Here is a 15,859-nt window from a genome sequence, read left to right as displayed (position 1 = left end):
CTGCCACCTTAGGAAAATGTTTGCCATTGCCACCCCCTAAAGAGCCTCCCCAGAAGCTGCTGTCACCTCCTCGGGTACCTTTCTCCTTTTCCACTCCCTAAATGCTTGTCCCTGATCTCGGTAAAAACAGCAACCAGCTCACAGGAGGAAGGATAAGCAGTTGGGGTAAACATGGTCTCCTGGTCATGGGAGCAACTATGATCATAAAGCCACAGACCAGTGCCTCCCTGAGGACGTTCCTAGGGACAGGCCAGCAATGCCATCTGGGTTAAAGAGTACCCTCTCCGTTATTTCTGGATCCTCACGTGATCCTGGGCTGGGGAAGCACAGTTTCACACAATCCATTTTCTAGAGGAAAATCAATGGCCAGAGGGGAATTGCTTTTCTCCAGATCTGCCAGGCAGGGCCTGAGCTAAAACCCAGGAACAGGGTGTTATCACATGTCATGTAAGGTCTTGGGACAGACTTGAAACTCTGGTCATTTGCTTCATAGCCATAGCTCTTCCAACCTCAGGTCTTTGCCTCACAGATGCAAAGAACAGACCAAAAAAACTAATGGGAGAAGCAGAGACGTTTATTAAGGTCTGGCAGATGAGGTGAAAGTGGAACGAACTAGGCATGGGTAGGCCTAGGGCAGGGAGTCAGAGGGCCCCTTGGAGGAGAACCTCTTTCACCCCTGCCTCCACCCAACACCACCCCAGCTGCCTCCCACTTGCTCCTGCCTCCCAGGGCACAGCACCAAGAACACAGGATCCCAGCTCAGGGCAGAGCCCAGAGCCCAGGTTTCCATCTCCCACGGCGGGAGAAGTGGGGCATTCAGGGAACCCCCTTGGCCCTGCTGCCATAATAAAGTCAGGAAGCCCCTTGTCTGTCCCCAGAACAGAACAAACGGGAGTTCTCTGTGGTCAGGGTGGGGAACCGCCTCCGAGTAAGACCTGGACAGAGGCGAACCACAGCAAACTTCAGAGCTGCTGCCTTTAGACTTGTCTTGCCTCCACTGTCCTTCCTGCAGACTCTGCTTAGCAGCCTAGTCTGGCTGGAGTAAGGTGGGATAGTGGAGATATGACCATATGACCGCAGAGACTTCTGTGGGTATCAGCATGAGGGCTTCCCCAACACCAAATCTGTTGATATGTACACTGGGCGGCCCCACTCCTGGCAAGGGGATGCCACTGATGCCTAGTAAGAATATCCACCTTTGTGGCTATAGTGCTGAGCAGGGCCAGCCAGTTCTGGGAGGTAGGCAGGGCTCTCATCCAAGTGGGACAAAGGGACTGTGTCCTCCTCACTGACTGGCCGGTCAAACTCAGCCTTCAGAGCTGGACGCTGATTATCTGGGAAAGCCAGAGAGAACAGGGCCTCGGGCTCACACACAAACTTGTACACATAGCGCTCGCCAGCCACCTGTGGAGAAAGGGCTGTCAGGCCAGACATACATACTCTGCCTCGGTAGGGAATTTGGAGGATCCTGCCCTTCTCATGGGTCCTCCAAACATCAGGACCCCGTGACTTCCCTCACTGGTCCTTGAAGCCCACTCCCTTCCAGTATTGTTCACACATCTCTATCTCAGCATGCTTAGGGACCACTCAGTATTGTTTAGGAACTTTACAGGGGAACCTTGGGATTTACATATTCTTATTCTGTTCCTGCAAACCTGCTGAGAAACATGTTCTCTCCCCCTCCCTCTCTCTCCCTCTCTCTCCCTCCCCATGACCCTCAGCCCCTCCCCATGACCCTCAGCCCCTCCTCATGACCATGCTAAGACCTCAGCCCGACCTTCTGCATTATGCCTTTCTCATAATAGTATCGCAGTGAGCGGCTCAGTTTGTCGTAATTCATGGCTGGCCGGTTCTTCTGGATGCCCCAGAGCCTGGCAACCTGGGGACAAGAGACAAAGTATTTGGGTGGGGATGCCATCTCTGAGGGAAAATGGGGGGAGGGGTGGGAGCGGAAAGAGCATGTGAGGTTCCTGGTGCAGAGATAATCTGAACTTGTTACCATACAACTGACTCAGGCTTGGCAAGAACCAGGTCAGGCAAATGAAGCATGGTGGTGATAGCAAGTGCCACCATTTCTCCTCTCTAGGCTCCTAAGATGCTGCAGAGGAGGGGTGGGAACACCCAAGACCCACCTCTTCAGGTTCAATTAGTTTAAACTCCATTCCCCGGCCTGTCCAAGCGATGAAATGAGCATTCGTTGGGTCATCCAGCAGGGCCACCAGAAACTGCCACAGTTGCAAGGCACCCCGGCGCTGGTAGGGTGGCCCCTCCCGGAAAGCTCCAACCCCTTCCTGCTTGATGTCTCCTAGGAAAGTAGACGTAGGTGTGAGGTACATGTCTCCTAACCAACCTCCTTCACTTCCCCACGGGGCGTCCCCAAACTCTTTCCTGAGTGTCCCGACCGCTCCCAACAATATATGTGATTCTTAGGAGACCCCGGCCCTGCTATGCAGTCACTTCTCTGACCTTCAAATTTTTCAGGGACAATGCAGACATCGTCTGGGAATGGTCGTAGAGATTTCTCATAGCCATAACCTTGTGGAGGAAGTTGGGGATTGGCTCAGATCTGAGGGTTCACTGATTGGAGACCTCATAGAATTCAAAGGGACTCCCAGCTGGGTCCTGACAGCAAGGATCCCTCCCCCCATTAGGAGACCTTAGCCAGGAAAGGAAGAGCTGCCTTACCCATCACTCCATCACCTGGAGAGGGCCCAGAGAAGCCCTCCGGGTGGAGGTACATTGATGTGCACCCAGGGACATCTGGGGGAGGGAAGATAGGGCGATGCGGTTAAGTGGCTGAGGAAGCCGAGGAGCAGGTAGGAAGAAGCCCTGCACACATTCAGGAAGTTCAGCCGCTAGCCTGCGGTCCAGCGACTGTCCTTTTCCCACCACCAAATCCCAGGGGAAGTTCGCCAGAGGGAGCTGGAAGCCTGAGGCCCTCAGTTTGAGGGCTGGGGTAGAGGGCATGGGGGCAGCAGCTGGGGCTAGGCAGTCTGTTCCACAGGGCCCAAGATTCCAGGGAGCAGCTGTTTCCTGTGAGTTCAGGGGAAGGAGGGGGTGAGAGATGCACCTCCGGGGGTTGGGAAGGGTTCGCCTAAGACTTCCTCGGAATGGGCACACGTCCGGCCAGCAGGTCAGGTTCCAAGGCCAGTGTCTGTGTGTGTGTGTGCCCGCGCACGTGAACAAATGAGAGGATGACAGGGGCAGGGGTGGAGGCGGGAGATGCATACATCTCGGGAAGAGGCAATGACACTGGGCTGTTTTTGTTTTGTTTTTTTCGGGTCTGAGCGCATTCTACTGTGTGCCGCGGCACAGAACTGAAACCTCCCAGGTCCACTTAGGGAAGGCGACTGTGTAAAGCCACGCTTCCAAGTTCCAACCCTTTCCCGCCCCCTCCACTCCCACCTATGAATGAGCCGCTGACACCCGACACCTCCGGGGGAGGAGGCAGGAGGGAGGGTTCATTCATGCCTCCATTTTGTGAATGGAATTCCTGACTCCATTCAGGAAAGCGGAGGGAGGAGGGGCAGGAGTTCAAGGGCAAGTAACACGATCCCCCCCCCCCCCCCCCTCCAGTCTCCAGCCTTTGAAGGTCAGCAACTCAGACCTCTTCCAGCCGCCACTTCACCAGGCTCGGGGTTACAGCCAGGGTTTGAGGAAGGGAAGCACCTATCGCGTTCTTCCTGGAGCGGCTAGGGGTTTGTGGTTCAGCCCCTGACCCAGAAATACTCTGGGCACCAGGAAAAGAAAAATTCTACGATTCTCAGCCAGCTCTGTAGCAACTGTCCTCTCTCTCTCCTTCTCTCTCTCCCTCCTCCCTCTCTCTGTCACTCCCCTTCTCTCCCCTCCCTTCCCTTCCTTCCCCTTCTATTTATTTTGAGACAAGGTCTCACTCTGTTGCCCAGGCTGACCTGAAATTCATTATGTAGCTCAGGCTAGTCTGAAACTCGTAGCCATCCACCTGCCCTGAATGCTGGCATTAATAGAAATGACAACCACAGCTCTTTTTTTTTTTTTTTAACTAGATACTAGTCCAGGCTAGCCTGGATGTTGGTGATCTTTCTGCCTTCCTTCCTGCCTTCACTTCCCAAGGGCTTGGTTTGCATGGGTGCACATGTCCACCTCCCTTCATATTTTTAAACCACTGTGGAGACAAGCACCAATGGCAAATCTGAGTTTTGTATCCTCCAACTGCATGCTCGTGTTTCAGGCACAGCCCACTGGTCTTAGTGGGTTAGTTAAACCCCCAAACCTCAAACAGAAGTAAATGCCCAACCCTTCTTATTGTCAAAAACTATACGGGCAAGGGTCTATATATCCTATCATTTTGTCTGAATGTTGGCTGGCTAGAAAGGGATCATTCTTTAGAATATGTAAAAAAAAAAGTGCATGGGTTGGATTATGAACTACTGATGTATGGATCATGAGAAGGCACAAACCTTCTAGGGGCCTTTGCTTTAACATTACTGCTCACGGGGAGTACCTGCCCACCCCACCTGGGGATCTCAGAGAAGCTTCGAGTCCCCCCAAGAGTCTCTTACCTGAGTCATAGGCGAAGTCTGTGCGCTCCTGTTTGATCACTACCCCCGCCCCTGGGTACCTGTGCCCAGTGACCCCACCCTGGTTTGCAGCCGGCTGGCCAGCCTGTTCATACAGGGGGTCGTGGTATTCCTGCTTGAAGCTCTGCTGGGGGTAGGGCGGGCAGGGCTCCGACAGCTGGTGCTGGTAGGGGGCTGGGAGAGGTTCCCGGCCCCCTCCCTGAGGAGATGTGAAGGAGTGGCACATGTCCAGGGGCTGCTGGAAGACGGAGCTGGATGTGACGGACACAGAGAAGGAAGAAAAGAGAATCTTCCATTAGGTTCCCTTGAGCCTGTCACTTGGGGACATGGCTCTAGAGGGATAATGAGGCAGTGTTTCCCCGGTCCTCCTCTTTTCCCAGTCAGTCAGGTCTCCACAGAGAACTAGGGAATTGAGCCCAGACTGCCTGGCGAGCCCTGGGTCCCTCGGTACTGTGGATTTCCTCCTTACCTGTGCTCACCAAGGTACCCGTGGCCAGGGTGGGACTGCGAAGTGCTGGAGGATCTCAGGAGGCTCTGCGGCTGTTCTGCCCTGGGAAAGGGCTGCAGGGGCGACTGTCTAGGGGCACCGGGGGCGGGGGATTTGATGGCGATTTGTCTGGGGGAGTCATAGGCACTGGAGTTGAGGAGGAGATGGGGATGAGGGGACAGAGAAGCTAGGCAACCATCTTTTACCCTTCATCCCCCAGGAAGTGACTACTACAGCTGCAGTAGTAGAGGGGCTGGGCGAAACTGTATTTATAGATTTATTTAGTTTTAATTTTGTTTTGCTTTTCAAGACAGGGTTCCTCTAATCTTGGCTGTCCAGGAACTCTGTAGACAAGGCTGGCCTGACACTCAGAGGTCTACCGGCCTCTACCTCCTCGAGTGCTGGGATTAAAGGCTTGCAACACCACTGTCCAGCGATTTTCTTTGCTAATTAATTAATTAATTTTGAGACAGGATTTCTCTGTGTATCACTGGCCGTCCTAGAATTCACTCTGTAGACCAGGCCAACCTCTGCCTTCCTAGTGCTAGGAAAGGTTTTTGGTTTTTGTTTGTTTAAGATAGGGTCTCATGTAGCCCACCCAGTGTGGCATCAAACTCTCCACCTGTAGCCAACAATGACCTCCAACTTGACTCTCCCCGACAACTGCTGAGATTGCGTGCACGTCGTTGTCACCTGCCAGGTTTATGTGGTGCTGACATTCAAATCAGGACTTGGTGCACACTGGGCGGGCACGCTATCAAATGGGCAACACTCCCCGTCCCCACGCAAATTCTTTTCCTTTCTCCCCACAAAGGGTCTTGCTTTGTAGCTCAGCTTGACCTGGCCTTCGCTATGGAGCTAAGGCTGAGCTCAAACTCACAATCCCCCTGTCTCAAGTACATAACATCATTCTTTTTTTTAATCCTGAGCCTCTTAGCTTGACGACAATCTCTAAAGCTGAGAGCGACCAGCCTCCAGGTAGAGATTCACTGTGCTCAGACCTCAGCATGCTTGGGCCCATCTGTCCATGTGGGGTTCCTCCTGCTAATACTCATAGGAATCCTTGCTAGGGCTACCTCCAGAGTAGGAAACCCTCTGTTGTCCAACCATCTCTCTCTACTGCTGCCTCAACTCAGGGCTGCCATCTTTTCCCCCACCACCCCAGTCCTCAACTGAAGCCTCGACCTCCTGACACCTTGCCCCAGACTTCACCACCCCCTCCTGGGCCAGGGCTCACCTGGAGTAAAGGCACTGCTCTCCATGGTGGTAGGGGAGTGACGGCTTCCTGCTGCAGGACAGGGCCGGTTCTGTGCGGGGACTCTGGGGCTCCTTCTTGATCCTGGTGGTGGGGCTGTGGAAGGCTACTGTGGGGCAGGACAGTAGGACAGAGCAAAGTCAGAGTGTCACATCGAGGCTGACAGGGCTTCTGACACGCTGGCTTTCTGAGGACTGGCTAGGTCCGGTGTCCTTTCCTGCTCTCATTGCCTGAACACTGAAGTTGGACGCTTTCGGAACATCCTGGCTGATGTCTGGTATTAACCAGGAGAACCACCTAAGAGTTCAACACTCACACCCCCAGTCAAGGAAACACCTTCATAAAAGTGAGCACATTAAACTGGGTGGTGGTAGTGCAGGCCTTTAATCCCAGCACTTGGGGGCAGAGGCAGGCGGATCTCTGTGAGTTTGAGGCCAGCCTGGTCTACAGAGTGAGTTCCAGGATAGGCTCCAAAGCTACAGAGAAACCCTGTCTCGGAAAACAAAACAAAACAAAAACAAACAAACAACAACAAAATAAAGAGTGAGCCTATCAGACCCAGGGCCTTAGGCTTTCCTGCGTGCCCTAGAAAATTCCAAGTGAGGGACATGTTTTCTTGTTTGGGGCTAGAAAGATTCTTTGGTTTTCTGAGGGAGTTTGGCTGTTAGCCCACTTGCCTGTCAGCTGAGTAATATACACATGCTCCCAATTATCTGTGAGGAGCAGGAACATTGGCCTGTTCTGGGCCCCTGCTGGGTCCTCAAAGTCCAGCCACCACTGTGGCTGAGCCCTGGTGGCAGTCGTATCAGATGCCCTGGAAGCCACAGTTCTGAAGGCTGCAGTTTACCATCCTTGTGCCTGCATTATTTCATGGACGATGACATCCGAGAGCAGTGCCTGATATCCCAACATCCTTTCTCATACTTTTCTCATTTTTGTTTTTTTTTTCAAGACAGGGTTTCTCTATGTCCCCCTGACTGTCCTCCAACTCGCTCTGTAGACCAGGCTGGCCTTGAACTCACAGAGATCCACCAGCCTCTGCCTCCCAGGTGCTGGGATGAAAAGCACCACATCAGGTTTTCTTTTTCATTTGAGGTAAGGCCTCACTACATATCCAGACTGGTCTCGAACTCACCATCCTCCAGATTACAGGTGTGGACCACTGTACCTGGCCAAGCATCCTTTCTCAGCAGTGACACGGTGATACTAGGTCAGATTTGGGGGAATGTCAAGAGCACTGTGGATTATTTTTGCGGTGCCATTGACCACCCCATTTTTAACCCAACCCCAAACTCTCCAGAGACATTGACAAATCTTTCCCGGGGCAACATCACCAGGGCTAAAGAGAAGAACAGAAAAGGAGAGCTGGGTTCTGCTGAGCTGTCTCAAGTCCTTTGCTTTGGCTGGAAAGAGAAAGCATCTGCTCCAAGTCACATGGTTACAACTCCAGGGGGAACCAAAGACTTCACCGCCCAGGCACTGCGTTGGACTTGGAGTCCATGTGCCAGGATGAGGAGCCCTGGCCTTCACCCTGTCTCTAGGTGAGAGCAAATTGCTCTCCTCTGGGTGACTCTCGGTTGGTCCCCATGACTCACTTCCTGTCCTTCCCTGGTCCCCATCCCCCACCCTTGTACCCAGCGCTCACTACTCACAGGTTTCTGAATGGAAATCAGGAACAAACTGCTCATCGTCATCGGGCACCTGAGCTGCAGAGAGAAGCCGGAGGTGAGTCTGGGGTGTGACCCTACAAAGTGGAGCCCAAGGAAGACACCATTGCTGCCACCCTGAAGATGTGCTCCAGTCCTGAAGCAGTCAGGAGCTTTCCTTAAACTAGGGTGACTCCACCCCAAAACCTGTATCCCCACCCCACCTGCTAGCTCCAGCTGCATGAACACTGGGGGAGAGTTACAGGGGGCGGGGAGGAATCCAAAGGGTCTAGGGGGATGCCCAGATGTTTTGTCTCTGGTTCCTCCATTTTTCTGAAGTGCAAATGGACCTGCCCTTCAAAGTTTACAAGGCTTTGTCAGGGCTCCCAGCAGACTGCCCTCCTTGCTGGGCAGGAGTTACAAACTGTGGGGTCCTGTGGACCTGGAATCAGAGGAGGAAATTCTGAATTTGGAAGGGGCCCCGGAGTCTGTGCTTCAAATAATTTCCCAGGAGCTCTGGAGACACACAAGAGTTCTAGAGCCTAGGAAAGGGAATGGAGGAGAGAGAGCAGCTGCAGAGATGGGAAAGAGTAAAAATAGGACAGGAGGAAGTTGGAGACACCGTCTCTTCATTGATGTGTAGCCAAGGGAGAGGAGGTCTGGGGTTCTCCAGCGGCGAGCATCTCTGTCCCAAAGGGTACCTTGATGAACTCCAAGGTTTTTGTTTATTTTTGCCTCTCTTTCAAAGGGGGGAAAGAGCTACAGCAGAAAGAACGGACACAAAGAAGTACTTCCTGATTCTCTAGGATAATAGTGGGTCTGAAGCAGGACAATAGAACTCGTGACCAAGGAGACTGGACTGTCCCTCCCTGGGGACTGCTCTCAGACTGGACAATGTCGAAATTGGCAAGATAAAAGACCGAGACTTCAGAGTGGCTGGTGAGGCGTGTAAGTCTAGGGGTAGGGAACACTCTACACCCAATCCCGTGTGAGCACACAGGTGCAGATCGTGGCCGCAGGACCCTGGGTTTCCAAGCTCACCAACTCCAGACTCTGCAGCCTGCACAGCCGGCAGGGTGATCTTTGTACAATAGAAACCAAATCCCTTTGCTCTCCTGCTTAAAATGTGAAATTTGAACTCCTGCCCTTGGCCTCCTCTATCTCTCCGGCCTGCCTCTCCTTGCTGTTGGTATGCCCTAGCACCTGGGTCTCCTTTGACCCCCAGTCCTGCTGAGCTGGGTCCTCTCCCCACAGATCCTCTGCTCTGTTCTGGATCTCACTATGCATCCTAGGCCGACCTAAAGCTCAGCATCTTCCTGACCCTGCCTAGAATGCTGGGGTTATAGTTGAGCCCCAGCCAGGCTTATTAGAGACCTTCTCTGACCATCCAAAGCAAAACTGTCCCTTTTGGCTTTCTGTCTCAGCTGGCAATGTCCTCCCCCCAATCATTTTATTAATGCATATTCACATGTTAATGTTCATCTCTTCGCCAGGAAGTTAAGGGCTTTGCCTTCTTCAGATGCCTATGATGGACCCAAAACAGGGTCCTACTCAGATCAGATACTGAATGACGGTTATTTATAAATAAGCAGCCGATGAGACTTGTCCTCAGGCTGGGAGGAGCCAGCAGTACAGACTCGAAAAGTAGGCAGCTCTTAAGCCAGGCAGATCTCCCCTTACCCTGCAGCTACTCCTGCCCACATACCAGCTACCACCAGCACTGGCACACCACCGGAACAGCTCATCTTACAAGGATGCTCAAGCTGCGGTCAAATGCTTGCTTCAAATGTCAGACGAACTAAGTGGTTAGAACTATAGGTTGATTTTTATTTATTTACTTATTGCAATGGTGGGGGTTGAATCAAGGCCCTTTTGAACCTCTGCCCCCACCCCCTTTTTGAGACAGGTCTTACTAGGTACTTCAGGCTGGCCTTAAGTTTAAATTCACCATCCTCCTGCCTCAGCTTCTAGGGGTTGTGACTACAGGCCTATGCAGCACCATGTCCGGTTTAGATGATTATTTTGTTAGAGACTGGGGTGAAGGAACTTAAGAACCAGAAGTCTTTAGTAATTAAGAACTGACTTAGATCAGCGTACTGTAATTCTAAAGTGGCCAAATACATCAATGGGATGTTAAATCCCTCGGCAAATCCCAGCTTTTTGGAAGCCCAACTACAATTCCACAGAAACTGCCCACCAGTCAGCCTGACTGAAGAATTACCCGGCTTTGTTATCCGCATTGGCTCCCGGTTCCCAGTCCTCAAGCCCGGGAAGTCATTCTGTAAGACAGAGGTGGGCCAGGAATCCACATTTGCAATACATATCCCTGGTGACCAGCTCCTTTGGAAAGCAGTAGGCAAAGGAAAGAACACCTTCATTCCTGCTCTGTTTTCTGGCCCATTCAAGGATGACAGACACCCTGAAGCAAGCAGGCTAACCGATATGTCCCCACCTGCTAGTTAGGCAAGGAGGGTCCCGAGGGCAAGGAAAGGGTGCAGAACTTGGCAGGGGGTAGTTGACGTACCCCGGAGTCCCTCTTGGGGCCTCATTAACTACCGGTTTCCAGTGAGGTAATGGGCTGGGGGCATCTCCTGCTGACGCCACTGGGCTAGAGAGCCCTGTGGGTCATTTATCTGACCTTTCTTCCTGCCTCAAGTTTGACAGTCTATCCAGAACCCCAGAAGAGACCTCTCTTCAGCACATAGACTATACTCAAAGAGGTGATGCTATTCTCTTCCCAGAATGGGGAGTGAGCCCTACTTCCTGCTCAGCTCTCCCAATATTGGCCGTCTCCCAAAGGGGTACAACAGGGCCCTCAGTCACCCAGAGACTATCAAGGAGGATAGGAATAGGAACAGAAACAGAGCCTTGCGTTCCTGGAGAGCAGAAGACATTTTAATTACCATGTTTGGTCCTGAACATGCACCATTCTATTTGTTGACTCGGCTGTGTTTTGGCTGCGGAGCTAGTGTGGCAGAGTCTGCCCCTTGCTCCCACGGCACTAGGAAGGGGACCACTAGGTGGGGAGAGAGAATATATTCAGGCCTCCAACAGGGAGCCAGGGGGACCCAAGGATGGGCTCCAGAAGAAATGGGCACCTCCACCAGCTATGCAGGGAAGCCTATCACAAGCTAGCTAGCTACTGCGTATCCCACAAAGGGATGCCATCCTCTGGGTGTGGGGGCAGTCCCTCATAAGAGTGAATGGTAGCTTCTCCAGAGCTTCTGCTGTATTGTGTCACTCTTGGCTGTGCGTGTGTGTGTGTGTGTGTGTGTCACCCGCACCCTGCACCCACCCTGGGAGCCTCTATCTTGGAAGGGACCAGTTCTCTATCTGTGGAGGGGACATGCCACTCTAGGGGCCTGGAAGGGGAAGAAATAGAAAGATGGAGGAGGCACTGAACTAGGAAAGGCTAGGGAGGACTAACCCTCCCCCCAGCAGACTTCCCACCCCAGACACCAGGGTGCATGCATATACTTTCACCCAAATTCCTTGCACTTCACTCTGAGAAAATATATGGGTGAAAGCACTCTCCATGCTTTGCCTCCACACATGGGGTCTCTTTTTGGTCTCTATAGATAAGGAGGCCAAAGGACCAGGGGAGGATCACCCTTGGAGGGGGTCTGGTTGCAGTAATTCTTATGGAAGCATGAGCCCGGATCCATCCCTTAAAATTCTGATAAAAGCTATAAACCATACTCATCCTAGAAAAACCCTTATTATCACCATATATGATGCAACCCCAACAATTTTACATGCAAAATAGCAATGTCAAGGTTCCCAAATCTATCCATAAGTCTTTTGGGAATTCACAGACTGCCTCCCCCCCCCCAACTTCATACAAAGCGCATACATAGCTCAGTGTTTCTAACTACCAAAGAGACCACAGAGTCATTGTCCCTAATAGTTCTTGAAGGCTCCTGACAGTCCCACAAAGGGACCCTCCATCAGATCCACAAATCTTTTACATAACCAACCACATCTTAGCGCAGTCTGCCTAAGCCTGGGTTTCTCCGTGGCAGCCTGATCCTTTTCCCAGCATTGCAACAAATCACAGGCACCCAGAAACCAGATGACCCTCCTCGGCTCCCTTAATACTTCTACCCAGAAAAATCCTGACCCCAAAGGTGTGTATGCTGCCTCAGGAGAGTCTCATCACACTCACCCCAAAAGCCCAGCCAGCAGCCGAGATTCCGGAAGCCATATTCACTTTTCTCTCTCTCCCTGCTTGGGTCCAGCCTGGTCATCACCACCCCCAAATCTTCACCGCCCCACCCACACTATAAGAATTCTCCAAATTGAGGCTTTAGGAAGAAACCAAGCTGAGAGAGGGGAGGATGGGTTCTGGGCCCCATTCCTCTGATGTCCCCCACCATTGGCAAATTTCCAAAGACACCTCCCTGTCACCCCTGTGGACTGTCGGGGCACTGACCTGGTGGGAAAAGGCAGGAGAGGAGATGGGGGTGATGTTGGGACGGTGCAGGGGGACAGGACCCCGGCAGCTGCATCTGTCTCCGCAGAGAGAGTGAGAAGCAAGTGGCCTCAGCATCCCCCCCTCAGGCCTGGCCATCCATTGCCAGCTGGGAACCTGAACTGCTCCCTCAGGAGGAAGGAGAGGGAACCAAGGAGATCCCAGCCCCCCCACCCCCCACCTTGCATTCCCCACCCCCACCTCCACACCCACTGGATTTAAATGTACAGGGACTCCCAAGGCAGCAGTATGCAACACACACATGCACGCGTGCGCACATGCAAGTGCACACCCACTTGCTGTCACACTAGCACACATAGACAGGTACATAGACTGTCACTAGACCCACCACCAAGGGGAGGAGCTTCCATGGTTGGGTGAAGAGAGCATTTTCCATCCCTTGTCATCCAAGCAGACCAAGTACTGCCAAAATGCCACCCTGAGCTAATTCACAGTCTGAGCACTGACCACTGTGGGAACCCTCAGCTGATGGGCAGAGAAGGGAACCCAGAGAGCCAGACCAAAATCAGAAACCAGGGGTAAGAAAGGAGGTCTTTAAAGAGCTCATGGAAACCCTGAGTTCTTCACCTCCAGAACATGGGGTGGGGATAATCCCACCCAACAAAGCTCTTCATGTAATTAGGAGCTGGGTATTCAGGTGAGGGAGATACACTTGATACCTCAGAACCACCCACCTTCCCATTCCACAGTTTTGGAGGATGAATTCCATGCTAAACAGTCATTCTGCAATAATAATTAATAATAATAATAATAATAACAACAACAACAATAATACATGTTTGAGGTGGTGGCCAAGACAGATCTCTCATCTCACAGGTCTACTTAGTGGGTTTTTTCTTCTCACCAAGGCACTCTTATAGAGAATCCTAGGAGAGGTGGATCTGAGTTTGTAAATTCCGAAAGAAAGGTGCCCAGAGTGGAGAACGGGGAAGCCCACAGGAAGAGAAAAGACCTCAAGAAATAGCTCACTTCTGGTTTCTTGGTTTTTAGAGTATTGATATAAAGGGGGTATTAGCTAAGATGGGTGGGTATATTAACCCTTCCTGAATCTTGGGATTGTAAGTCACCATGCCTCCTTCTACTGGCAGCCCTGCCAGCGACACCCTCAGGCTAAATAACCTCACCAAAACACACCAACTAGGACCCAGCTAGGACATACTGCCCCACCCAACCCAGGCTGGGCCACTGACCAAGCCTGGCCACCGCACAACCAACCCACCAACATACAGGAAGGGGGGCATTTGCCTGGGGGTGGAGGTATTCACAGGAGGGATAGAGGGAGGGCCAGTTGCCACTGGAATTATAATCAAGGCTATTTGGGGAGGCAGCCCTGAGTCTTCTTTGCCAAAGTGCCAAGAAAAGAATTATTGAAACTTTTGTTGTTATTTTGGCTTGGGCAGTAAATTGGTCCTTGGAGTTAGGAAGAAGCGAAAGGAAGGCAGTAAAAACCAATGTTCCAGCAACTTCAGAAGATAGGTAACAAATTACCCCTTAATTCGCCTGTTCCTCGCTGTTCTCTTTCAACATCTCAACACCCCACCACTACACCTAGGCCAGGAGTCTCCTGCCAAACAAACTTTGCAAATGAAATTTTCAACCAGGATAAAACGGGCCTGGGGCCAAGTTCCATTCAAATAAGCAAATACCCCACACAATAGTCTGATTCATCCCCAGGCCTAGTTATACAAGCCTGGCTCAGGGTGAGAAAATAAATATCGATATAAGTGTCCATACTGGGCGCTGGGGAGAGCGAAGTGGTTAGGGACTGGGGGAGGGGAGCTGAAGGACTCATTGAGACAGAGAAGACCCCCACGCCCCACTTCTGATTTTAGGAAGACAACAAAACTACTCACCTTCAGCGAGCCACGTCTCTTGGAAGTGACTGAGATCCTGGAAGAGATCTGACGGGTGAATATTGGAATTGGTGATGAGGTGGATAGGATATGGGGAGAGATCTGGCAAGCCCGGGTTACAGCCGCCCCACTGGGGATAAGGGACGGAGAAGAATAATCAAAGTCCTCTAGGTGGTTTGACTTTTAGAGTAATGTGGGTTGGGGGAGGTCCAGGAGAGGGCTTTGGGATGTGTGTGGGTTGAGGAGAGGGGTCGCAGTTAGTCTGGTTCTTTACCTTCGGAGTCGGAAGGCGGTAGGGAGCCCGGGTCCATGAGCTTCCCCTGCGGGACCATCAGCGCTTCGCCCAAGCTCCCATTTCCGGGAGATTTCTGCTGGAAGGAGGGGGGAGAATGCCCCCGAATCACCCTAAGGAGTCTAACTTGGGGGTGGGGTCCCGGGGCGGCTCGGGACTAGGCCGCCCTGGACCCCACTGAGACCCCCCGGGAGGGGACTGTGGGGCAGTAGGGGCGGGGTGCGGGGCGGGGGCGGGCGTGGAGGCCGGCGCGGCGCTCACGCTGCAGAAGGTGTAGGGCACTCGCTGGTCCAAGTATCCGCCTTTCATCCTCCGCTCCATCCGGCCGCTCCCTCCGGCCACACGGCCGGGCCCCCGCGCGGAGGCAGAGACCTGGGAGGGGGGGAGGCAGTTCGCACACGGTCCCCGGAGCGCTGCGGGGGGAGGGGGCGATCGCGAGGCTTCGGGTCGGACAGTGAAACTTCTCCGACTCGCTGGGACCTGTGCGGCCGAGCGCCTCCACCGCCACTCCCCTCCCGCCAAAGAAGGTCCCACCTGCTCCCGCGAGCTGGGGTCGGCGTGTCTGCTTTCTGCAGCCCTGCTCAGCCCGGGCTGGGTTACATAAGACGTGTGTGTGCGCGCGTGTGAGTGTGTATGTGTGTGTGTGTGTGTGCGCGCGCGCGCAAGGCGCACACCATTCGCACGCCCATAACTCAGGCACCCCCTCCAGCCCCGAATCCCGACGCCTCCCACTCCCGCCCCGGAATGTGCGGAAGCGGGCGCCGAACAGAGAGTGTGGTGTGTGGGAGATGAAGCGGGGAATCACAGACACTCTCCCTTCCTTCCCCTTCCGCAGCTTCACCTGAGGCTCGCGCGTCTGTGCAGGGGCCGCGGGGGATGCTCAGCATGCCCGGGGGATGACACAACTAAGGTGGAGGGGCTAGGCCGGAGCGAGGCGGCCTGAGCCCGGGGTCCCCAGAGCCCCGGCTTGTTTTCCGGGCGCAGCAGACAGTTGTGAGCCCAGGGGAGCAGCTGATTGGTGCATTTCCTTTGCCTCGGCCTCAGTTCTCGCTCCCCCACCCTCTCCAACCCCCCGTTTCCCTTTGTTTCATTGACTTTTGTGAATGAAACCCCAGGGCCGGGCCCGCCCGCCAATCCGCAGACTCGCTTTGCCTGGCTCGAGGGCGGAGTTTCCCATCCACGGAGGCCAATCAGAATGTAGGGGCTGTCTCTCGGCTTCATTCACTTCTTGGACTTCCATTCATAAAAAAATAAACTCCTTTCGGCCTCAGTTCA

The 15,859-nt window shown here is 53.1% G+C and overlaps 1 protein-coding gene across 12 annotated transcripts; it reads right to left on the bottom strand.

Annotated features, from left to right (window-relative positions):
* Positions 1-553: 553 nt before the first annotated feature.
* On the bottom strand, positions 554-15,651 carry Etv4 (ETS variant transcription factor 4). Of its 12 annotated transcripts, XM_087909942.1 has the most exons (15): positions 15,426-15,647; positions 14,846-14,956; positions 14,567-14,663; positions 14,293-14,329; positions 10,169-10,226; positions 7,954-8,007; positions 6,284-6,410; positions 5,029-5,193; positions 4,542-4,810; positions 2,686-2,760; positions 2,467-2,535; positions 2,133-2,305; positions 1,778-1,879; positions 1,197-1,404; positions 554-1,032 (listed from the first exon to the last, which is right to left on the bottom strand). In XM_087909942.1, the coding sequence occupies exons 1-15, from the start codon at positions 15,469-15,471 to the stop codon at positions 1,028-1,030; spliced, it is 1,596 nt and encodes a 531-aa protein (XP_087766068.1). In that variant the 5' UTR covers positions 15,472-15,647; the 3' UTR covers positions 554-1,027. The 12 variants fall into 12 exon arrangements, with proteins under 12 accessions (XP_087766068.1, XP_087766066.1, XP_087766067.1 ...); XM_087909940.1 differs by having other exon boundaries at positions 554-1,404; positions 15,426-15,651; XM_087909941.1 differs by having other exon boundaries at positions 554-1,404; positions 14,567-14,660; positions 15,426-15,650.
* Positions 15,652-15,859: the final 208 nt, after the last annotated feature.

Source organism: Myodes glareolus, chromosome 9 (assembly GCF_982192425.1).
Source record: "Myodes glareolus chromosome 9, mMyoGla1.1, whole genome shotgun sequence".
Classification (NCBI taxonomy): Eukaryota; Metazoa; Chordata; class Mammalia; order Rodentia; family Cricetidae; genus Myodes; species Myodes glareolus.
The sequence above is the reverse complement of the archived record's forward strand: the minus strand, read 5'-3'. Positions and strand labels throughout refer to the sequence as shown.

What these genes read in the sequence shown, in the direction of transcription:
- Etv4 (XM_087909940.1), bottom strand. Translation starts at nt 15,471, where the DNA reads ATGCTGAGCATCCCCCGCGGCCCCTGCACAGACGCGCGAGCCTCAG. An exon ending in CACAGACGCGCGAGCCTCAG is followed by an intron (nt 14,957 to 15,425) that starts GTGAAGCTGCGG and finishes CCCCCCTCCCAG; the next exon opens with GTCTCTGCCTCCGCGCGGGG. An exon ending in AACTAATTGAACCTGAAGAG is followed by an intron (nt 1,880 to 2,132) that starts GTGGGTCTTGGG and finishes TCTTGTCCCCAG; the next exon opens with GTTGCCAGGCTCTGGGGCAT.